The sequence below is a fragment of the Vicugna pacos genome, chromosome 7 (genome assembly GCF_048564905.1).
Source record: "Vicugna pacos chromosome 7, VicPac4, whole genome shotgun sequence".
Taxonomy (NCBI): Eukaryota; Metazoa; Chordata; class Mammalia; order Artiodactyla; family Camelidae; genus Vicugna; species Vicugna pacos.
The window spans coordinates 75,247,341-75,272,839 of record NC_132993.1 but is presented as its reverse complement, the minus strand read 5'-3'; the positions used below and the strand labels follow the sequence as shown (position 1 = coordinate 75,272,839).

At 36.1% G+C, this 25,499-nt stretch overlaps 1 protein-coding gene across 1 annotated transcript in view; it reads left to right on the top strand.

Moving 5' to 3' along the window:
• Window positions 1-25,499, top strand: part of RELN (reelin) — a 440,736-nt gene that overhangs the window by 131,162 nt on the left and 284,075 nt on the right. Inside the window, exon 3 of the mRNA XM_072965186.1 lies at window positions 75-210. Coding sequence (XP_072821287.1) covers window positions 75-210 — 136 coding nt within the window. The remainder of the gene's footprint in view (window positions 1-74; window positions 211-25,499) is intronic.

The following is a 25,499-nucleotide window of genomic DNA, read 5'->3' as shown; positions in this document are numbered from 1 at the left end:
AAGAGATTGCTATGCCATGACAAGACTTTGTTTTGTTGTTTTTATAACATTTTCCCTTCCTTTCTGTTTGTCAGGGATCATGTCTGACCACCAGTTTGGCAACCAGTTTATGTGCAGCGTGGTGGCCTCTCATGTGAGTCATCTGCCCACAACCAACCTCAGCTTCGTCTGGATTGCTCCACCTGCTGGCACAGGCTGTGTGAATTTCATGTAAGTACCCGAAGTGTTTCTGACTGGTGCAGAAGGCAAATACATTATTGAACCAAATTTGGATCTGCTCTCTTGCGCACAGTAAAGCCAATCTGTTGACACCAGGCTGCGGTGAAGGAAAGTGCAGCATGTATTACAGGGCGCCAGTCAAGGAGACCAGGAAGCTAGTTCTCAAAAGACCCGAACTCCCTGGTGGCTTTCAGGGAAAGGTTTTTAAAGACAGGGTGAGGGAGGGGGTTGTTGGGTACATGATTAGCTTGTGGACATTCTTCTGATTGGTTGGTGGTGAAGTAATCAGAGGTCAACATCATCAGCCTTCTGGTTCCCACTGGTCTGGGGTCAATGAGCTTGTGGGCAGTGTACATACAGTGAATTTCTTCCGCCTGGTGGGGGTTTCAGTATCTGCAAAGCAGCTCAAAGGGTATGGCTCAGAATATTGTCTAACGTCCTTGAAGAGGAACTAAAGGTCCTTGACTTTGTTTAATGGCTAAACTATTATTATTTTGTCTTGCTTGAATGTTTTCCTTTGTTTCTGCATTTTCTCACTTCTCTGTTTAAATGTATTCTTTGGAACACTGGGAAGGCCTAAGAGGCTAAAGTTTTTCTACAAATGAGAGGCAAGTACAGGACAAGGTGGTCTGTCCTGGGAAGGCCCCATAGAGTCCTTGTCCAGTACAAATAAACCTCTCATGTGGTTACGTATATAGTAACTATTTAAATGTATTATTTTAACAGGTTTAAACTTAATTAAAGCCACTAATTTTGGCATCAAAAAGAGGCCAAAACTGTATTAAAAAAAGTAATTTTAGTAGTTTATTTTTGCATATTTATTTATACCTCAGGAGATCTAAATTGGATTTAAGCTGACAAAGAAACACACTGAGATGGGTATGTGAAGAAATCAAGGTAATGGGAACATGATGTTCAGAAAATAAGATGAAAATAGGTACAAAAAATGCTGTGAGGCTCCATCCATGGTTTAGAAGAAGACCACAAATTCAGCCTTCAGCTTTCCAGTCATTGGTGCCAAGAGGAAAATGTGATCAGTTAGCTCACCCATGGTGGTAAGAAGTCAGGACGCTGTAGAAACTTCAGGAATCTCTCCTGTGCTTTCATTGGGAGGAAACAGGGAAATACAGTGTGAGCAGCGTCCCAACAGCATCCTTAGATAAAACCTGCACTGTGATCCAAAGGCTGTGGCTGTGACATCTCTCAGTATAGACTATCACCCGAGCCCTGCCCCACAGTCACCATTCTTCATCCTTCTCAGTCATCTCTTTTTCCCTCCATTGCATTTTTTCCACTTCTAATGTATAATGTACTTCGTTTAATGATGTATGTTATTTGTTGTCTGACTGTTCCTGCTGAAATGCTAATTTCTTGAAGGCAAGAATGCTTTTCTATTTTTGTTTACGGATTCACTCCAGCTGTCTAGTACAGTCCCTGCACACACAGGACACAGCCACTAAATATTTGTTGAATGGATGAGTAGGCCAATGGGATAAGATCAAAGGTAGTTCAGAAACAGCTCTTCTATGGACAGTCAGATGAAACGGAGCTGGAAATCTTCTTGAATGGGGTTCTATTTCAACCTTCTGCCCAGACAACAAAAATCCCATAAAACCTGCATACTCCAAAATTTACCACTACCTTTCCTTTGCCCTTAATAATACACAGTTCAATGTCAGGGTCTGTACACATCACTGATTGCATGCTCTTTCTGCCTATCCTCTGGGTTACTCAGGCTGCACACATCAGACTCATCACATCGCCCGGCTGGTTGACGTTTAGTCCCATCATTTTCTCCCTCAGAAAGTGTTTTGCACTTGAACCCTTTCCTTCCAGCACCTCTTGCTAAGATGACTGCAGTAGTAAGATGACTGCAGTAGCTTCCTACCTGGTCTGTTCACCTGCAGCCTATTTCTGCTCCTGTCCGTTCTGCATGACGTTGTCCTGTTAATCTTCCTAAGGCACAAGTTTGATCACTCGAAACTTGGATACCCTCAAACTCCCTTCAAAAGTCCATCCCTTTGGCATGGGTTTGAAGGATCTTCCAAATCTTGCTGTTTATCATCTCCTTTCTTATCTCCCAAAGCCTGCACGTCTGATGGGCACAAATTAGCAGGACTTCCCACAATTCCCTGAACATTTCATGACTTTCTCTCTTTCTCCATGCTTTCCCCTTAGCCTAGAATGCTTTTTTCTTTCAAATCTAATAGTTAAATTCCTACTCGTTCTTCAAGCTGGCATTCTTAAAAAATCTTTTATAAAGCCTTCCAAGATATTAGCAGCAGAAGCGATGTGTGTGTTGTCACATTTTGCTTGTAACTCTATTATAATGCTGATTATATTTTGCTGTATACTTGTTTAAGTTAATTTCTTGTCTTGTCTTTTCCATTAGATTAGGTTAAACAGGGACTAATTCTTATTACTTCGTGATTCCTCCACAGTTGGTTCAACAACTCATACATAGAAATCACAGAAAATGTGCTTTGAATTACAGTTGTCTCTCTGGTTGGAGGGGGTGTGCATTCTAGTACCTTCCACAGACACTCAAGTCCCTTATATAAAACATCATGGTACAGCTGGCCCTCAGCATCCACGGTTTCCCCATCCACAGATTCAACCCACAGTGGAAGCAAAATTCGCAGACATGGAGGGCCGACTGTGTGTAATGTTCAGTGTTGTCTTTTTCTTTAGTTTAGTAGTAATTGCTGACTTTCTCTGTTGACATGCTTTATATTACTCATGTTGGCACTTGTTAGGATAATTTAAATTCTTGCCATGCGTAACTTCCTCATTTAAAACAAGAATTATTTTTTTTGAAAGAATGCAATGTAAATCTATGTAAACAATATAGAACTGCCTGTTTCCAGGTAGATATAGTTTTTAATTGGATCTGTTTTAAGATATTTGATGGCTTATGGCCTCACTGTTCCTAGGATATCAAATTGTATTCTCTTCTGAGAAGTAACTTAGGTATTTAAAGTCAGCCACACACAAATGTTTTCTTAGCAGTTGGAAAAAAAAATTCAGTGTGGTTAGAAGTAATTTTTACTGACTACAAAGAAGCTTACACACCCTCACTTGTATCAGTAAAATTTTGATGGTGCAATTTGTACTTTTTCACATTCTTAATAAATGATTGAGTCTCCGCTTATCTTAAGCCATGCCTATGTTGAATGTGACATCTAGTAGCTGCTTCCTGTGTTGGCAAAATGCTTTAGTTGATCTCTTTTCCTAACTGGTTTGTGAGAGAATGCAGGGAAACTGAAGACTGAACATGGACCACTGAACAATTCATTTGAAATTCTCTGAACTAAAGTCTCGTAACATTTTACCTTTGTTCCTTACTAGAGTATGTATTATGTGCTGAGTAGAGCTATGTATGAGTTAGTAGCTGTAATTAGCTTGTGCCTGGCAATACTTGAAGAGAATCGCTAATGTTAAACACTCATTTTAAACATTGAACAAACACAAAATAACACAAAAACCTATGACATTTGAACATAAATATAATTTGACTCTGTCTTTTTTGACTAACTTCAAAAATTAAAGTGTTCACTGAAGTTAGGGAGAATTTTTAGAAATTAAACTTCAGCCATACTTACATGCTTTTGTAATATAATTTGTATAATGTTTTCGTATCATTAGTTAATTCATATCATTATTTAATTTTTCACATGTGTTTTATCTTTTAACTGCATTTTAAATCTCCCAAGGTCAGGGACTGTGTTAGGCATTTTTACATACTTAATAGTTCCTAATACTGAACTATAGACAATGGAAGTTTCTCAATAAATATTTCTTAATAATGAATAATGATATATTTTACTCATTCTAAAATACAGATTTTTTTTTTTACATTTTGAAATCTCTAGAGTTACATCTTTCATTTGATGGCATCTTATGATTATAAATTGCAGCATTTATTTTATTTCTTAATCTTATGATTGATGGTGCCTTGGATTTGAAGAACTCCAGCAGCTAATATTTTTCATTTACTGTGTATATGGTCTCTCTAGAGCTGGCAATTGAATCTACATTGCACCCAGTTCTGCAGCCTCATGTTAATACAACCAGTGTATGATCCAAACTCTGGATTTTAAAACCCAGTTATCTATTTAAATCGTCTTTAAAAATCTCATAGTAAGAATTATGGAACATTTGAGCTGAAATCCCGAACAATTATATAATGTGCTGTGGTACATTATATAATTGTTATATATTGATTGTTATATATTGGTAAACCACTTAGCCCCAAAGTCATTTGGGCAGTGTTTTTACTGTCTTTCTCATTAAAAAGTAATCAAATGAGAGGCACAAAGAAGAGGATGCCCTAGGATAAATTTGCTGGGTGTACTGGTACAAAAATATAAAGTGGATCAGTAAGTAAAATTATTTTGTCATTAGGTTTATGACACCAGTGATAACATTTACATTTTAGGTGATAATTTCATCCAGAGATCTACGCAGTATCCAGATCTTATGATAGTATAGTTTATCTTTACTTCTGTGTTTGATTTATCTTTAGTGACTAGTAAGCCTCAAATTAAAAGAGACACTTAATTATCCAGGGTTTTTTAATATAAATTTTAAAAAATTCCAAGGATGAGGAGGTGGGACAGAGAGAGGAGAGGGAGGAGGAGGAGAAAGAAGGGAAGGAGGAGGGAGGGGTGTGAAAAGGTAGGGACAAAACAAGGGGAGGAGGGAAGAAAAGAAGGAAGGAAGGAAATCTCCAGGCCATCTAACCCTAAAAGTGAGTGAGAAATTACCAGGGAAAAAGGGGGTGTAAAATAACAACAGCAAAATTAATTAATAATATTTCAGAAAATTTACAATGTACCAGCCACTGTTCGAAGAGATTTTCATCTTTTAATCCATTTTATTCTTATAGAAATTCTATGAAGTAGGTGCTGTTATTATCTCAGTTTACAGAAGAGTAAATCCAAGTACAGGGACGTCATATAACTTGCCTAACATCACTCACCTGGTGATTGACACAGTCTGGATTCAGAGGTAGTCCAGTTACAAGCAGACGATTTTTGCCACTTCACTACATTTGCCTCCAAAATCATCACTTACCTATTTTATTATGATAAAATACACATGGTGTCGATACGATGAAAATTAAATAGTTTGTGACATAGTATTAGAATCCCTCAAGCTTTTTAAAGTGGCCAACATGTGTTTCCTATCCCTATTTTGAAATCTATCTCTATACTGTAATATTATCTAATTCACTCAAATATTATAAGGCACTGATTTAAACTCCTGAAATGTGGAGGACACGTTAGACTAATGTGTCAAACATGGGTCTGACCTTGATACATACGAGGTAGGTTGGTTCTTTGGATGCTGACTATGTCCCATCCCTTGTCACAAGGGGATTGCATGTAGGGAGGGAGTATGTGAATTAAGGGCAAAACTGATCACCACTAGATTTACATTTAACTACTTGGACAGAGATGCTAGCATAATATTAGAATTAAAATGGAACATAAAAGAAGATCAGATCTGTGCCTAGATTAATACTGATTTAACCTTAAGTGAACTCCCTCAAAACTGAGAACAGAATGAAGCCAATGGTGTTCTATTTAAGATACTGAAGCAGCAACCAAGAATTGAACTCAGGGCAGCAAAGATGTGCACAGGTGGACCACATTTGACCATGTGATATTTTAAAGGAAGATTCTCCTAGAGGGACCTTAAAAGTACACTAAACAAGAAGACAAAAGAAATAATTTTTAAAAATCGAAGACACTAGTAGTTTCTGAACACTGAGCAGGTGCAAAGTAATACAGATGCAGAGATTTGAAATGCTGCCTTGAGTGTATCTCTGGTGCCTTTAATTTTTGATGAGAGCCATTCTAGTCTGTCTGGAGGATTCCTCATGAAAGATAGTGTGGTTGCCCATTTATTCCAATCCATCAAAAGAAAACATGGGAGATGTTTGCCTTGTTACTTAAACATTTGAAGGAAGATCAGAAACTTCCCCACGGGTGCGTTTATGGGAAGTGCATTCATACCAGTAGATAAGGATACTAACAGTTGATCCATACAAATGTTATTTTACTTTTTAGGTTACACGGAGCTTACTGCAAAAATAAATTGCTTCTCATGTAAGGCTGAAATGATCGTACCCACACTGGTCGATAAAACCAGATGTGCTGTTTTCCACGGGAGGAATTTCATCTGTCTCCTAAGTCACGTGTCTGTGGTTTTTTTCTCATGGTCCAGTTTTCTTTTTTCAAACAGATATTTCCCAACTTGAGACAATTATTTCAGTGATGCTCAAAAACATACCTTTAAATGACAAGATGAAAAAACAAAAATCTACCCTTAAAAGTGAATGGCTTGAAGCCTAACTGATAGTTCTCATTTCCCCATAGCCTCCTGTTTTTCATCAAAGTTAAACAGCCAATTAGGAGATAGTCTAAGATCAGGGGCTAATGTGTGTTCTTATTTATCAGCATTTTGGCAAATGAGGTCAGGATGCTTCCTGGGGATTTAATTTTTCATTTTAGGGGTATGGTAAAATGCTGAGATAAAATATGTCTATTTATCACCAGGAAGATGTGAAGATATTATTTTTGTTATATTAATTGCACAACATATTTTTTTTTGAATTAACAGATATTCAACAGGCATTTTTTTACTCCATTCATTTTTTTCTTGTCCCCTTTCTCCCTTCCTGTGTCTCTTTCTCCTAAAAAGCCACAGTGTAAACAGCATGGGTTATATTAGGGCAGCCTTCTGAAGTCTCACTTGACACGTTTCTTTGCATCAAAACCGTAAGACTTACATCAGAGAAGGAGAACTGCTTTATAGTGAGAAAGAGTGTCTATTTCAGTAATGAAATATTTTTAACTAGGGTCCAAAGATGGACTTCCATCTATGGAATTCTGTCCCACAGTAAATAGTTGTTAGTAAATTTTTTTTAAGTCTCTGCTTTTTTTCTTTTTATATACAAATAGTATAATGTTAGTTCTAGAAACAAAACAAAACCCCATGGCAAACCCATCCTTCCCTCCTTCCCTTCCCTTCCTGTAATGGAATCATAACTTGTGGAAGGTCCTTAAGTAAGTGGACTGAGGTTTGGAATCTACGAAATGCTTCTCAGTACAAGGCCTTGTGGTTTAGACCAGATGTCTACTCCACTTGGCACTACTTGCTTGAAAACACACGGAACATTTGTGAAAGCAGAAATACCAAAATCAGTAAATCTAAAAGCTAAAATTGTATTACAATTATTAGCATTTCTCTGTGTCTGATAGAAAGTTCCTATATGAGATATGGGCAGAGATTTGAGTTATTTCTCTATTAGTAGAATGTAATGGAACCAGTTTTAGAAACCTCAAGTGTGGAATTACTATTTTTTCCTTCAAACTGCTTACACAATCAAAAATAGTGATGACAAAGATGTCTGTGAAACAGGTGAATAAGCTTTTCTCATGGCAACAACAGCTCCATGGTTTGCCAATACAGTCACTTGCATAATATATATCAAAGCAGCAGAATTTTATTCAATACTGCTTTTAGTAAAATCACTGATTATTAAGACATTATTACAAATAGGATATAAAATTGTGGTAGCTTCTTATTTTGTCCTCTGTGATTTGTTTGGATATGCATTTGTATTTAAATATAGACATATATGTGTATTATAAACACATGGGTATATGTGTATATGCATATATATGTCTATACACACATACACTTATATGCATATATACACAAACACACGTATTCTAAAATTTGTTCAAAACTGTACTTTTAACATGGTAAGTACAAGCCACGTGTGGCTATTTAAATTTAAATTAATTAAAGTTAAATAAAATTAAGCATTCAGTTCTTCAGTTGCACTAGCCACATTTCAAGTTCTCAAAAGCCACGTATGTCTAGTGACTATGATATTAAGACAGCACACAGCTAGAATATTTCCTTCATTATAGAGAGTTCTGGTGGCAGCACTGATTTAGAGGATCAAATGAATTATTTTTTCTTCTACTGTTACCTTAACATTTACAGAAGGTAACCATGTATTTCAAAGGACATACGAAAGGAATAAAGTAAAGCTAAGATTTTGCAGTTGTCCTGTGAACTTGAATTATCATAATTGCTAATTATGTAGAGCAGTAGAGCAGTTTTATATAACAAGCTGGCTACCAAACTATTCATTTTAATTTTATTTGTCAGTGCAGCAGTTTCTGTGGTCCTTAACTTTATGGCTAACAGTAGGCAAAGTGTGACAGGTGAAGGTTCCCTCTGGTTACCTCTCGTACACTGCTCAGGGCTCAGAGATGCTCTGTGGCTACCCTGGCCTCTCCTTGCCCCCACCTGTGGGTCTCAGCCTCTCCTCCGACCCTGCCAGTCCCCTCAGCCTCTGCCATGGTGTTTTAAATTGTGGGCCTTCTCAAATGTGCCATTAGCCCATGACAATTTACCACCATATGCCTACTACTTAAAATCAACTCATCTGGAAGGCTAATCATTATTAATAGGAGAATGAGTGATGATGGAATCTGGAATACCTTTTGATGATAATGATGATGATAGTAGCAGTAGAAACAGCAACTTCCATCTAGTGAGCACCTGTGTACCAGGCAGCCTGCACGCTTCCTCTCCTCTCCCAGAACCACGATTACTGAAGGGCTCGAAGAGCTCAGAGATTGGTCTGTTCAGATCCAAAATGTGTCCTTTTAGCTACCATCCTGAGTTACCACTCTAGGTCACTTTTAAAACAGTAATTATGGAAGATAGTATAGCAATGTGGGAGATGCTTGGACTATTAAGTGACAAAAGCATAAAAAATTATTTCTGTAGTTTCAAACACATTAAAATGATGTTAGCAGAGGCCTTCTGGCATCATGGAAGATTGAGCTGGCCTGGCAGAAATTCTTTCCATTAAAATCACAGAAAGACTTTGGTTACAATGAATAAATGTTTAAAATATATAAAAAAACTATTTTAAAAGAAAAAGAAAACACGAGGTTCTGGAGAAAAGGGGAGCTATCAAAGCTGGATCAGGAAGTGGGAGCTGACGGGGTGGTGGCCCACGGGTGTTTTTAACCTGGATTTAGGTCCTAGGCCTAGAGTGTTAACCTGAGGGGGGCTTGGAGCTGTAGTCATGAGCCTGTGCAAAGACAGCAGGAGGCAGGGAAGGAGAGGGAGTGGGAGCTGGGCCCCTGGGCAGAGTCTGGAGCCTCAAGGTGTTCTCCAACTCTGCCTGGAAAAACAGCGAAGGAGCTTGTCATTCCACTGGTGCCTTTGGTAAAAATAAGTCACTTATGTGAAGCAAAAGCTCTCCGCATGTGAAGAGTCTAGTTTTACATTATTAACCCAGTGCAGGTTATCAAGTTAAGAAATTAACAACCAATAGAAGTATTAGAAAGGGAAAATAGAAAGAATGAAGACAGACATATTTCAGGAGACAAAGAAGGAGAATTTTCCAGAATCAAGGAAAACTTGAGCCTTTTTATCTAATCAAGATAAATAAAATAATTTGACACTAATATAGATCATAGTGAACGTTCAGAATATCAGAGACAGAGAAGATTCTCAAAGGCAACCAAAAAGAAAAGATAGATAACCTAGAAATTTAGTCTGGCAGTGGTCTTCTCATCAGCAACGGAAGATCCCATATGACAGCAAAACAGTGTCTTCAAAGTGGGGAAGGAAAATAATTGTCAACCCAGATTTCTGTACCTTGATAGATTATTAGTCAAGTGTGAAAACAAAATAAGGACATTTTCAAAAAAAATAGGGTTTAATTGTTTTTACCACACACAGATCATTTTAAAGCAAGTTTTTTTCTTTTTTAAATTGAATTACAGTCAGTTTACAATGCTGTGTCAGTTTCTGGTGTACAGGATAATGTTGAAATCATACATGAACATACATACAGTCTTTTTCATATTTTTTCATTATAGGTTACTACAAGATACTGAAAATAGTGCTCTGTGCTGTACAGTAGGACCTTGCTGTTTATTTTATATATAGTAGTTACTATCTGCAAATTTTGAATTCCCAATTTATCCCTTCCCACCCCCTTCCCCACTGATAACCATAAGTTTATTTTCTATGTCTGTGAGTCTGTTTCTGTTTTATAAATAAATTCATTTGTGCCTCTTTTAGATTCCACATGTAAGTGATCTCATATGGTATTTTTCTTTCTCTTTCTGGCTTACTTCATTTAGAATGACAATCTCTAGGTCTATCCATGTTGCTGCAAATGGCATTATTTTATTTTTTAATGACTGAGTAGTATTCCATTGCATAAATATACCACAACTTCTTTATCCAGTCACCTAGTGATGGACATCTAGGTTGTTTCCATGTCTTGGCTATTGTAAATAGTGCTCAATACAAGTTTTTAAAGAATGTAATTCAGTAAAAAGAAAACAAATTCAGAAGATGTCAGATGCATGAAATTATGGTGTGATGCAGTAATTAATAACTAGTAATCATGTTAGAAATTCTAAATAAACATTGAATATGCAAATATATTTATATACAATATAAATCAATAACTTTTAGGATAAAATTTAAAGGCAAGTAATAACCAAAATACTAAGAAACATCAATATGTAAGTTGGGATACCAATATTAAAGTTTTATAAGGTCCTTCAGCTATTTTGGAAGAAGGTTATAGGCTTAATTAAGGATGATTGTTAAAAACATAAATGTATAGAAAAGAAATAAGTGTGTAACTTCCAAAATAGGAAATGAGATGGAAGGATTAAATAAAACTTAATCCAGCAGAAGAAAAGGAAAAGGGCAAATATAAAAAGCACAAGAATGAATATAGAATGTAATATAAGACAATACAAATATGTAGATATATATATTTTTATATATATGTATATATACACACAATAAATGTAAACAGATTAAATTCACCAGTTAAGACACTATGACTTTCAGAACGCAATTTCAAAAATCCAGCAATACACTGCTCCCAAGAGACAAACCTAAATATAAGGACACAAAAACATTAAAAGTAAAGGAAAAAGACATACCAGAAAAATGTTAACCAAAAGAAATTTGGTGTCATTATATTAATATTAGCCAAAACAAGTCGCAGTTAATAATATTAAGGATAAAATAATTACCTAAAAGCAAAATAACATGCATATACACAGAGCTGAGAGAAGCATGCAAAATTGAAAAGTACCTTTGAGGTGGCAGAATACCAAGTACATATTTTCTAATATTTCAGTTATAAGGAGTATTACAAAATTATTTGAACAAAAACAGTATAAAAATTATTTGTTGAATGGATAAGTGAATGCATGAATACACAAATGAAAAAACGCATTAGTGCACAAAGATACCAGAAGATTATGTTAGAAAATTAGGGTTTCTACTATGTTTTTCAAACTTCCAGGCATGCACTGGTGGCAGCTGGCCTTTTGTTTTCATTCTAAATTGAAAGAACCAAGTCTACATAAAACTTTGCTGTTAAAATTTTTTTTAAGGAAAAAAGCAGTTTGAGGAAATAAAAAAAATTAAACCACATTTTTCCTGGAATTCTAAAATCATCTCTTTAAAATTGAATCAGTTTGTATTCAGAAGTTGTCTTACTTGTTAGCACTGAAAAATAAATATTAAACAAAATTACTTCCATATCCATTTTGCACCTCACAATATTGAGATTAGGTTTTGGTTACCCACATTGACAAGTCCTGAGCTAGAAACAAAAATGTGTTAGTCAAATCTCCTCCATTTGTTTCCACTACTGGTATTTATAGAAGGGATTATGGCTAATATGAACGTATTATTTATCCGGGCTGACATATATTTCAAAGAGCAATGTCCTAAAATGTTATATGAAAGATTAATAGTAGAAATGCTTCTAATTAAAAATGTACACTGTAGTTGCAAAGAAGTTAAGATGGTCCCTTAATCAACCCCTGGCTTTAACTTTAGCAAATATATTGAAAGTATGGCTATAAAGCTAAGCTACAAGCTATAAGCCTTTCTTCTAAATCTGCCTGCAGGCATTAATGCTCAGATTTGAGATGGCATCCTTATTTGCTAAGTGCAAGGATGGATACAAAAGAGCTTTTCTCACTTTGAGGATAAAAGCTAAAGTATTCTTTAATTTTGGTTACTGCCTGGCTCATCTCAGCACCATAATAGTTATTTGGCTTAAAACCAAAAAGTAGCAATACAGTGCTCACATGTCTATGGATCAAAATTAGATGAAAAATTGCTGTTTCTCATCTCCACAGCTATTTGCTGCACATTTTATAACCCTCAAGATGCCTTTTGTAATATGTGATAACAGAGCCAACTGCAGCATCTGCCTGGAAAGAGATTACTTTAATTATGGACTCAATGTCCTATTTTCTGCAAGTGATCCCCAGAGACAGGCTTCCTGCCGGAGGAGAGGTGCAAGGATGCACATTAAAGCTCACACATCAACCATGAAGAGGTGGATAAAGTGAGACAAGGACACCCATAAACTGCCTTCATTTTCCTAGTCTGTGATGTGATGGAAGAGTCTATAGTGATAGGTTTTTAATTATTCCAGCATCTGTTCTTATGGACTTCTGACGGTTAGGGCAAGTTGAGCTTATAAAAGAATGAAACCTTTGGCAACTCTGTACAGGAAACATACCATATTAAAAAGATTAGATAAACGTCATTCTTTTTTAAGTTTTTCTTCCAAATCGAAAAATATAGGTGCTTTATCCGTAACTTGCTATAATATTATTAGAAAGTGAAGTTAAGTGGTTTTCTTGTCAACCCCCGTTCTCTATAACACCTCAAATGCCTCATTATTAAGAATTCATTTGCCACTCAGTATAATAGGGCTGCTCATAATGAATTTCGTTTAGAACCAATGTGTATGTCTTGTGTATTTCCATGGAAGTTCTTTGTAATTTAACATTGATTTAACCTTATGAATGGACACTTAAAGCAAATTGTTACCTTGTTCATATTAATTACAGAATTGGACTCCTTGATGAATAGCTTTTTAGGCAACGAGTGTGTCGTTTTTCTTTTTAAAAGCATAGCCCATACATGGGATATTTGGGATTTCATCTGATTTCTCAAAAAGTATAAGCATATTTTGCATTTTCTGAAAGATGGGGGATTATAGAAAAGTAACCATGGGAATTAATTTTAAACTTCAAAAGAGGAATTTAAGGGATTTGGCATGGAATCATTTTGTGTAGGGGAGGGAAAAATGGAACAGAAGAATGTACCTATAATCATACTAGGTGAAAATATCAAGTCTTGTAAATTATACCAACCATGACATTTGTTATTATTTGGTGTTAAAGTGAAATGCTATCAAAATTTTTATACTTTGATAAAAGAAATGTAAGTAAAATATATCTTAGGGCATTTTACATGGTAACACTTAACTCTAAAAAATTAAACTAAAATATTTTTTATTTTTCAGACTTCCTAGTTGATAATAAATGCCACAGTGGAGAAATTTTTTAATATGTTGGCATGGATAGTTTTACAAGGATTTTTATATGGTATATCTAGTGGGTGAACAAATGAATCTATATTATCTATATATCATCAGAACTTATAAATGGAAGAATATGTTTAGTGTCCATTTCTGTTTGAAGATCTTGGATACAAGGAAACAAAGCAATATATATGGACTTATGGGAAAACAGAAACCTGTTAGAAGAAATTGAGAGTGTAAATATCTGTACTGAATCATCAATGCAAGGGAAATAATTCCTGATTTAATTTTTTATTTTGCCATTGAAACATGGTTTTGTTTTTCTTTTTAATTTTGTGCAATGGCTCTTAGATATGTTGTGCAATCAGATAGCCCATCCAAATAAATAGCAGTGGGAGATTTCCAAACGTGTCACTTGGAGCATGACGAGATGACCTCTTGAAAGATCAAAGGGAATCAAAATTTCCTCTGAAGGAGTATTTATTTTGTAGTTTCAATTCCATACTGCACTTTGGTAACTCCAAATCAGATTTTTAAAAAATAGATGTATTTTAAAATCCAAGCTACATTTGGAATATATGCTTTTTTCCTGCCAATTGTTTATTTCAGACATTGTTTTTTGTAAAAGTGTCAGCTTAATTTTTTTTTGGCTTTCTGTATTTTATGTTTGAGTCAGAATGCAAAATACCTTAGTTTGGACTTAACAATTTAAAAGAATGACAATAAACAAGTATATGCTGCAAACAGGCTTTGGTTTTCACGTTTAAACTTGACAGTAAATACTACTTCTTTTAAAATGTGTTTTAAAATAATTTTATTTTATGTTTGTGAAAGTAGTGCTTATGTAGTGAAGCAAACATTGAAAACTACGGCGAGGCGAATACCTATGTCTGTACACACACATGCACACTGACACTTGTACGCCTACATACATACACACACATGTTCCTTCCTACTACCTCACAAATAATACTAAGTATTTTGGGGTATATTCTTCTAGATGCATGTAGCTGTTCAATTTTATTTTTTTTATAAAATGGGGGTTCTACCATACATTCAGTTTCCTAACCCAGCTTTGTTTTTAAACCTAACACTACACTGTAAGTGTTTTTCTAATAAATATCCATCTATAACATCATCTGGAAAGTACTCCATTATCTGGCTGTACTATAATGTGTTTGTTTAATCAGTCCCTTATTTATGGACATTTTTTTTGTTTCCAGCGGCCACTGTTGTAACAGCTTTATGATGAACAACCTTATAGCTAATGCTCTTTGCACACTTCTAATTATGAAAGTATATTATCATCATATTAAACTATGAACTTGACCTGATTAAAATGAAAAGCTAATCTATGAAGTCAACCTGATTAAAATAAAATCATACGAGTTTTGTACTAAGGCCAGCATCACAAAGACTAATGATAGTTAACTCTTCACCTTTTGACAGTGATAATTCTGTATGATAATGTTTGATAGTTATTGATAAAGATAAATGCCCGTTTCTCTATCGTTGTTCTAATTACCTAGTCATCACTTTAATTAAGAAAACATTGTCTCTCACTTTGCAGTGTTTTCTCTTCCACTGTTAAATTTCAATAAATGACTTTGAAACATTTGTTTTATAAGGCAAACTAATTCAGTTGAAAAACAACATATCCTGTCCCTTTGCTAAAGCTCCCTGGAATGCATAGCCTTGCAACTAACTCATCACTAGTGAGTGAGCCTGTTAGTCACATAAAAATATGATGTTTACATTTTTTAAAAAATCTTTATTTCAGCTGTATAATGCGAATGTAGCATTCCCATTTTTTTCTTGTGTGGGGAAAACAATATAAATTTCATAAATAAATGAGAGTGGCTTTATTATGTTGTATAAATGTTCACTTTCTTAATTCTTAATCATTTAATGGTTATAGGCCTATAGTAGAGCCTTTAAAATTGTCATGAGTGATGACATATACATTTTTCTATCTATTAATGCTATTTTTATAGCATTGTCGTTGTCTACCCCTTCTTCCATATTCTAATTCGTCTTTACTGGGAAAGTAAATTCTTAATATAAATATTCTTAACCTTTTCCCAAAGGAACTCCTGCAGACTGATTCTTAGACATCATGGTTTACTGTACAAACACAAATGTGGGCATGATTAATATTGACCGTTTTAACCGTGTAGGAGAATCTGTAAATTAACATCGTTTTCACCTGAGTAATGACTTTTTCGCCTTCATCTCAGCTATGGCTTTATCAAAAGCAAGGCAGTACATCAAACAGAGAGGGCCTGGCCGCATATTTAGAACCAACCTTGGCCTGCGGCTGTGGATATCTGTCTGCCCTTGGTCTCAATGTCCTGATTTATAAATCACCTAGAAGTGAGAATTCACACTGAAATATTCATGTTTATGGGTACACTAGACTCTTCTAGGACCTGAAATGCTGCCTTCACATGTATAAACTGTAGGATGATATAAACATGAGTGTGCAGAGGAGTGACAAAATCAGTATTAATATGTAGACAAATTAAAGAACTATAAGAGGAGAAATAATTTGAGCCGTTATTACAAAATGGCAAGGTATGTGTTATCAGTTTGATTCCAAGAGGAAGACCCAAGGAGCAATTTTAGATTGTCCCCAGCTTCAAACAGGATTGTAGTGGCTTACATGCTCCTCCAAATTCTGGGGAGCCTCTCAAGGGCCACTGGATAGAGAAGAATGATGATCTCATGGGCAGTAGTCCCTGGAAGAGTGGCTGCAGTGTCAGGTAAAATTATTTTTGTGTGGAGTCTATATATTATATCAGTCCTGATGGAAAGACCTTGGAAAGAGTGTGTGTGTGTGTGTGTCTGTGTGTCTGTGTGTCTGTGTGTTTCTAGAGAAAGAAGACTCTGAAAAACCACTATACATCAGTTTTTTTTCTTTTGAGAGAGAACTTCCTGCATATGATCTTTTTATGTTTTTATGCAAAAGATGATATTTAAAATTTTTTTTAACATAATCACCCCTGTCTTGAAAGCTCCAGCCTCCTTTTTGCTAATCCTACACTGAGAAAATAAAGTTAAAAATCTAGAGCATACAGAAGTGCCTTTTTCCTGTTTTAGAGAACTTGATGTATAATAGTTCAACTTACAGGACATTACACATGATTGGACTTAAAAAGAATGTGTTTTATGAAAGATTTTATCAGGGGATTTAAATATCACATACCTTTGAAATACATTTTTGTTGTTTCAGATCTGTTTACACAGAACTGTCCAGTACAGCAGTGTTAGGAATAAGCATAGCCTTGGATAATTAGTATCTCTAAAAAAGTTGCTGTTTTTCTCATGGAGATTTTTTAAAGTAATATGCTTCAGTGTGCCAATTTTTAAAAGTCTTTGGGTTTAAAAAATTAACTTACAAAGTGACTACCAAAGTGGTTATTATTGTGACACTTTGTTGCACCTCTGCCAATTCACAAGAATGACTTCTGACAATGTTAACCCACAAGCAGAAGATTCATTTTTAAGTATAAAATTCTCTCAATGTCCAGTAAAAGTTTTGACCAAGAAGTATGAATTATGGCAAATAAAATGGTTAAATTAATAAAATTGTGGTAAATAGAGTAATTATATTCACACATTTAAATTTTCATAATTTACTTTTCACTTGATGCATCATGTAGAACTCTTTGCTTTAAATCTGAGTAAAATTACATTTTAAGGACATCCACCCATCTGCCTGTCTTAGAAACTCCAACATACGTGCAAAGATTTATTTTGTTTGCCTAGAGAGAGTAAAACTTTCATATGTCATCATGAAATGTGAAAGACTTTACAAGGTCAAATATTAGCCAAAATACGATTGTAGGGTTGAGAGTTGAATTCCTCGAATAAATATTTGAAAATGGGAAAAAAAGAAATTCCATAGCAAAAGGAACTCAGAAATAGCTCTATAAAAATATGTCCACATTTCTATAAATTTGATCACTTTCATGAAAAAATCTTTTCAGTATATAGAGTTGCTTGAATGACAGTTGAACAGCTGAAAGTTGACAGTGAAAAATCATACAGCAAGGATTCCAACATACTTCGATATTATCTTAAAGATGGTTTCTGTTTCTTTCTACACTTTCCTCCATCCCTAATTTGTTTTGCAACTAGCCATTCCTCTGGACAATTAAAGATGTGTAAATTAACCTGGATAATGCTACCTTTTTAGAAACATTGCCAAGTAGGTGTATTGATAAGAGAGTTTTCTCAGCATGGAATAGCTTCAGGTCTAAGAGTAGCTACAAAGACCTAAACTCTCATTTTAAAGATAGGAAACTGAGGTCCAGAGAGGCTAATTCAGCGTCACCCAGTGATGGTGACAGCCTGCAGCAGAACCTAAGGCTTCCACTTCCTCCCTCTTCACACCTTGGCAGCCCTTCAGCTCTCTGGTCCTCTGGGCCCTCGAGGGCATATTGCAGGCTGAGCTCCACCCTTTTGATCTCCTTTCCTTCATGTTAGCAATGCAGCAAAAATAGTGAGGCGTTTACACTTAAACGCAATAACAATCCCTGATTACGGATGAAAATGGGGATGTTTCACTTGGATTTATTAATCTACTTAGACTGCGACCTTATCTTCTGGATTTTCTGAGATAGGCTCAATTTCAGGCATTCTTTCCAAGAAGGTCATTTGTCAAATGCAGAGCACTAACTCATAAATGTATAGAATTTAATCTTCACTTGTTTATAAGTCAATCAGAATAAAATTCCAAATCAGAAAAAAAATCTTTTGTCAGGTTATCCATCTTTATTTTTATCTAAGAATATGTACTTCCGTAGGTGTCTCTCTGTGTGCCATCCACTATGCTAGGCTCTTTACCTCATTCTTCTTGTTTAGTCTTCATAACACTCTAAGGAAATAAGCAGGATCATTACCCCCATTTTACAGATGAAGAATTAGAAGCTTGGGGCACTTAAATAGCTTTCTTATTATGCAGCTGGTTTATGTAGGCACTAAGAGGCAGGACTGCAGCTCAGGTTTAGCCTGGACCAATTTGGACCCTTAACGGATGCTTTTCCAGTGACCACACAAAGTTGATTGTTACTACATGTAAAAGTAGAACAAGCAAACAGGGGAAAAAAAGAAACTCTTACTTTAAAACACCACAGTCTGGAGTCTACTTATGTGGTAATGGTTAATACATTGATGAATAAGTATTATTTTGAGTGTTTAGGAAAACCACTATTTGGAGAAAAAAGGGAAAATAAAAATTTTAAATAAAAGAAAAAAAGCTATGACCTTCTGATTCATTGAAGGAGCTAAAACTGGTATGTGACAGTAGGAAAACAGTGAAAAAAGATGAGGAAAATACAAGGAAAGGAGTTCATGGAGAAGTGCTGTGTGTGCCTCGCTGATACTCTCGGGCGTCAGTAACCATAAGACATAAAGCATTGTCTGTTGGCTGTTATCTTCTCTAAGTTCCTATGCAGTTTTATTTCAAATTGACAAGGATGTGGATGTTACCCCTTAATAGTAAACAAAGCCACTGTTCAGAGGATCAGAGAGGATAATTGGCCATGTGTGCAGCAAGAGAACAGCTTTCCAGTGACCTGCCAGGGAGACTGATGTCACATCTGTATTAACATCCTCATTATTGACCTGAAACAAGAGAAAACAGCAAGTTAATTAAATTCTCAGGTGATGCTAAATAGATAAGTGTTTGTTACTGAACCCCAGTGAGAAACAAGACAACACTCAAGAGGTCCCTAGTGATCGTCAGGAAATAACAACAGCAGCAAAATCCAAGCTTAAAAATGCAAACAGATGTATCTAGAGAGGAAGTCGTTTTTAAACACAGATATTAGGTAAGCGGGAATCAGAGTGCAGTAATGATGAAAGAGGCTTTACGGTGATTTTAACCAGAAAACTAGATATAAACGAAAAACGTAATATAGTTAAAATGCTGCTGTATCTAGGACCCTTGTATTCAGGCTCTGCGTAAATGATCAGATTAGCACTCTTTGCTGATGAGACCTCTTTTAGAGTTCCTTGATTACAGATTGCAGAGCAGTAAGAAAAAGGAAAGATTAGTCTTTGTTATATGTATGCAAATATCCTACAGCCTAGGAAAATCCAGTGCTTGCCAGCTACAAACTACAAAAAAAGGATCCTTCTTTTCTTTCAAAATGTCCCTCCCCTGTCTGAAACAGGTTCTTATCTTTAGATCCACCACTTTCAGTTAGGCTGCTCTTCCAACCATTCCCATTACGTTGTACATTCATTACGTGGGAGGAATAAATCTGGAAATGAAGTTGTTTGAAAGACTCTTTAAGCAGCCAAGTGGCAGAGACAGGAGTCTGAGTAGGGGAGGCAGGACAGACGAATGTGTGGCATTGGGATCTGCACAAAGGTCAGAGGGGCCAGGTGGGGGCCAGATGGTGTCACCCTGGGCAGCTTGAGGGCCCGTTTCTGAGGGCCTGGGGAGAAGGAGGGGCTGGGGAGCGCTCACCAGGTGGGAACTGGTGGGGGAGGAAGAGGTTAGTGAAAGTCACTTGAACGCCAATGTTTTCTGATTCACCTTAGACAGCAAGGTGGCTGTGGCCACAGCTGCTTATTTTCTCCTGGTCCTCTGGAGGCAAGGAGGCAAACCATGTGAATAACTAGCCTCATTCTCACCGGTTTATTCTTTACAGAAATACTATTAGCTTATTCAGGGCTTTTATGGCAGAACCGTTATATCACTCACTGGACAGATTCATAATTTGGGACACTAAAAAAATTCCATTGGAATTAATACCTGAAATGTGTTTCCCTCTGAATGAAAGAGGTTTTGGTTTTTTTTGTTTTTTTTTTCAAAAAAATTCTGTGACGTCTGCCAAGGGAAATCTACAATGGATTAATTCTACTCAATGAATTTTTGCTCTTATAAAATTGTTTTAATGCTAGACATTGCCTGTTCCATATATTGTATCAGAGGCACTTGTTTACAGTCTGGTACATATGTAGTTTGAGCTTCTTAGCATGAATTAATGACTTGTTATTTATTGCTTAGGAGTGATTTATAGGGCTGTGCTATGCGCCGGCGGTTACTTTTCAGTCTCTGTGCCGGCTGTCTCATCAGTATCACTAAATGAATTCACAGTGACACAGCTCTGCGACTGTAGTTTTTGATATGAGGGATAACTGAACATAAATCAGGACTTATGTTTAATTCATAAGATGTACCAATCTCTCATGTAGGCGTGAGTTAGGTTAGAGGATGTCACGAATGTATTTTACAGTACCTCTTGTGATTAAACCCAGGCTTTTCCGTATGACTGTATGCACCAGGTAAAAATAATAGGTTGCTCTACACTCTGCCATTTTTCAGATAAATGCAATTTATTTTTATTTAGATATGATTGGTTTCTATTGTTGCCCCACCAGTGGGATATATTTTAGAAAGAAACCCTGAGAGAGGTTTAATGAAAGAACAGTTACTTCAGGTTTATAATTCTTATATATTCTTTAAGTATATGAATTAATAACTACAATTTACTTTTGTAATCTTTTATTGCATAAGGTTTAAAAAAATACAATAATTGAACATTCATGCTGAGTCAAAATAGTTTCATTTTAAGCCTCAAAATTTATTTTCCATAATAACTTTAAAAATAACTATGGGAAAATGGGTCTGTTTATCTTTCCTTGTTAGTCCAATTCAAGAAAAGGAAAATATCACAGCTTGATATATAGCAAGGAAAATCAATCCCTTGCTTGTTCAGAAGCAAAAAACTATACTGAAAACAGAAATCAAGATATGTCAGTTTCCTAAAAAAGGAAGGAGACAAAAATTAACTCTCTTAGTGTCAGAATTTTTCTGGCATTGTTCTGCCATCGCTACAATGCCCGATATTTATTCTTTGAACCAAACGCTGTGAGCGCAGTGTAATCCATGCAGAAGACATGATTTTTTTTTCTCCTGGAGAGAAGGGTAATCTGACTCCAGCCGTGCTGAGACCAGGGCGCTGGGATAATGGTGAGATTGCCAGGTTGTCGAGCCTCGTCACTGGCCCACTATGGAGCCCTGTGATCGGCTCTGCTGACTGTCACAAAGAAAAAATGTGACGTGTTCCTGCCAAAGAAAATAATTCCAACATATGCAAGAAACTGACACAAATGTCTTCTCCTCCTTCCCCTGGTTCCAGTTGATTAGACCTAGCTTGAGGTCCCGATGATTTTAAGACCTACTTATTTGAGCCTTGCTCTGAAAAGAAGACGGATGAGCTGTTGCTTTCAAGGCCCGAGTGACAAAAGGATGAGAGGAAATGACATTACTTAGTAGTGTAATAAGTAATTGATTTCATAGCGCTTGGGGCTAAGGGCAGAGTAAATGCAGGCAGGAGAGCAGAGGAGGCCCCGGGGATGTCAGCGGAAAGGAAAGAGAGTAAGCACAGGGGTACTGGTGCCTCGGAGGGGAAAATTACCAAAACAGAAGGGTTGGTAACAGCAGGATAATCGAAGTAATTCCTTCTGCTATGAACTGTGAGGTTAAGAATTTATTAAAAGTAAAGAATTTCTGTGAACAGTATCAACCAGAAAATTTGCTTCCTGGAATTTTATCATTTAGGAATAGGTGCTATTACATGTAAGAGAAGACCTGACTTGTAGTGGCTTAAAAAAATACAAGTCTGTTTTTGCTCACCCGAGAAGTCATTAATGTCATAGGTTCCCTGCCGTGTATGTTTCTGCTGTTCATGGTCACAACAGGGATCCTATTTTTAGCTGATTCTTTCAGAATTTCCCTCTATATCTCTCTCTGCTTATTTTGTCAGTTCTTGGTTTTTCCATTTTTTGGCATTATTTCTTGACTTTCTACAATGGAAGACTGGATTTTTATTTTACGATTGTGGTTGGATCAATATTAATGGGCTATAATATTGATTATGTCAGGACACTCACAGCTGAGTCACTGTAATTTCTTTTCCTTCCCAACTTAAGTTTTTGTTTTCCCCAAAGTTAATACTTTCCTTGCTTTTTATTTGCTTTCTTTTCTAAGTGTTTATTTCCCTGCTAGTTGTGGAAACCTTCTCTCAACACATTCAAATCCATTAGGCTTTCCATCTATTTAAACTTCTCAAGGAAATCCTTCCTGGAGCCTTCTGGCCTTGTTCTAATCTGGACTGGCCACTCTCCTGGCCGGCTGCACAGCTGATCCCCTGGGATCTCCTGTCTGTCTGTCTTGTCTGTCTGTCTGTCTGTCTGTCTGTCTCTCTCTCTCTCTCTCACACACACACACGCTTTGTATCTCTGGTTCCCTTTGTTCTACATATTCCTCTTTCTTGTGCTCCCTGCAACCCCTCCTCCACTTTTGCCGTTGTGCTTATTTTGTTGTTTGGAAGAGGCCATCCTCTGGTAATTTCCTGAGTAGGGGAAAAAAATAAACGTTTTGAGACTTTATTGGGCTGAAAATATCTTAATTCTACCTCTTGATTGGTAGGTTGATTGCACAGAGAATTCTGAGTCAGAAATGTTTCCCTTCTAGCCCCTAGTATAGCTTGAGAAAACCAAGGCCATTCTGATTCTTGACCCTTTCTAGGAGAATTTTCATTCCTTACAAAGTTGTATGACTTGTAGGCTTTGTGGAATTTCGTGATGGCACAGATTGCTGTGGTTCTGTTTTTATTCATTGTGCCAGCACCTCAGTGGCTCCCCCAGCTGCAAACTCTTGTTCTTCAGGTCTAGGAAATTCTATTGAATTATGTCACTGAGGATTTATCCCATCCCACCCCCATTTTCTCTACTCTCTTTTTGGCATCCCTACATCGTGACATTTGACATTTTGGACAGATCCTCTAGTTTTCTTTACTTCTTGCTCTTATTTTCTCTTTGTGTTTTTTTTTTAAATTGAAGTACAGTCAGTGTACAATGTTGTGTCAATCTCTGGTGTACAGCATAATGTTTCAGTCATACACAAATATACATATATTTGTCTTCATATTCTTTTTCATTATAGATTACTACAAGATACTGAGTATAATTCCCTGTGCTGTACAGTTATAAACTTGTTTATCTACTTTATATATAGTAATTAGTGTCTGCAAATCTCAAACTCCTAATTTTTCCCTTCCCACCCTCATCCCCCCCGGCACGTAAGTTTGTTTGCTGTCTGTGAGTCTGTTTCTGTTTTGTATATAAGTTCATTTGTTTCTTTTTTTTTTTAGATTCCACATATGAATGATATTATATGGTATTTTTCTTTCTCTTTCTGGCTTACTTCACTTAGAATGACTATCTCCAGATCCATCCATATTGCTGCAAATGACATTATTTTATTCTTTTTATGGCTAAGTAGTATTCCATTGTATAAATATACTAACTTCTTTATCCAGTCATCTGTCAATGGACATTTAGGTTGTTTCCATGTCTTGGCTATTGTAAATAGTGCTGCTGTGAACATTGGGGTGCATGTATGTTTTCAAATTAGAGTTCCAGGAGTAGGATTGCTGAATCATAGGGGTAAGTCTATTTTTAGCTTTTTGAGGAATCTCCATACTGTTTTCCATAATGGCTGCACCAAACTGCATTCCTACCAACAGTGTAGGAGGGTTCCCTTTTCTCCACATTGTCTCCAGCATTAATCACTTGTGGACTTTTGAATGATGGCCATTCTGTCTCACTGGTGTGAGGTGATACGTCATTGTAGTTTTGGTTTGCATTTCTGTGATAATTAGTAATACTGAGCATTTTTTCAAGTACCTTCTGGCCATTTGTATGTCTTCATTGGAGAATTGCTTGTTTAGGTCTTCTGCCTATTTTTGGCTTGGGTTATTTATTTTTTTGTTATTAAGTTGTATGGACTGTTTGTATGTTCTGGAAATTAAGCCCTTGTCAATCTCACCATTTGCAACTATTTTCTCCCATTTTGTAGATTGTTGTTTTGTTTTGCTTGTGGTTTCCTTTGCTGTGCAAAAGCTTACAAGTTTAAATAGATCCCATTTGCTTATTTTTGCTTTTATTTCTATTGCCTGGGTACACTGCCTGAGGAGAACATTGCTAAGATTTATGTCAGAGAATGTTTTTCCTCCTATGTTTTCTTCTAGGAGGTTTGTAATATCTTGTCTTATGTTTAAATCTTTAAGCCATTGTGAGTTTATTTTTGTGTTTGGTGTAAGGGACTGCCTGTTCTAACTTCATTGATTTATATGCTGCTGTCCAGGTTTCCCAACACCACTCGCTAAAGAGATGATCTTTTCTCCATTTATATTCTTGCCTCCTTTGTCGAAGATTAATTGACCGTAGGTCTGTGGGTTTACTTCTGGGCTCTCTGTTCTGTCCCATTGATGCACGTGTCTGTTTTTGTGCCAATATCACGCTGTTTTGATTACTGTAGCTCTGTAATATTGTCTGAAGTCTGACAGGGTTATTCCTCTAGCTTCATTCTTTTTCTTCAGTGTTGCTTTGGCAATTCTGGGTCTTTTGTGATTCCATATGAATTTCAGGATTATTTGTTCTAGTTCTGTGAAAAATGTCTTCGGTGATTTGATAAGTATTGCGTTGAATCTATAGATTGCTTTGGGTAATATGACCATTTTAACCATATTCATTCTTCCAATCCAAGTATCTCTTTGTCTTTTTGCTCTACCTTCTCAATGGTTTCTTCAGCTTTGTCTTCTAAATCCTTCATTGATCTTTCAGCTCTGTTATAATATTTCAAATTCCTAATACATTTTTCCTTTTGAATATTCCTATTTTTTGTAGAAATATTTTAACTGCACCATTTTTCCCCTTTGTATACATTTATATCTGTTTTTTTTTTCTGCCTGTTTGCTTTGATCTCCTTTCATAATGGAGAATTTCCTCAAAAGTCCAGTGATCTTTGGCTATAAGGCCCTACAGAATCACC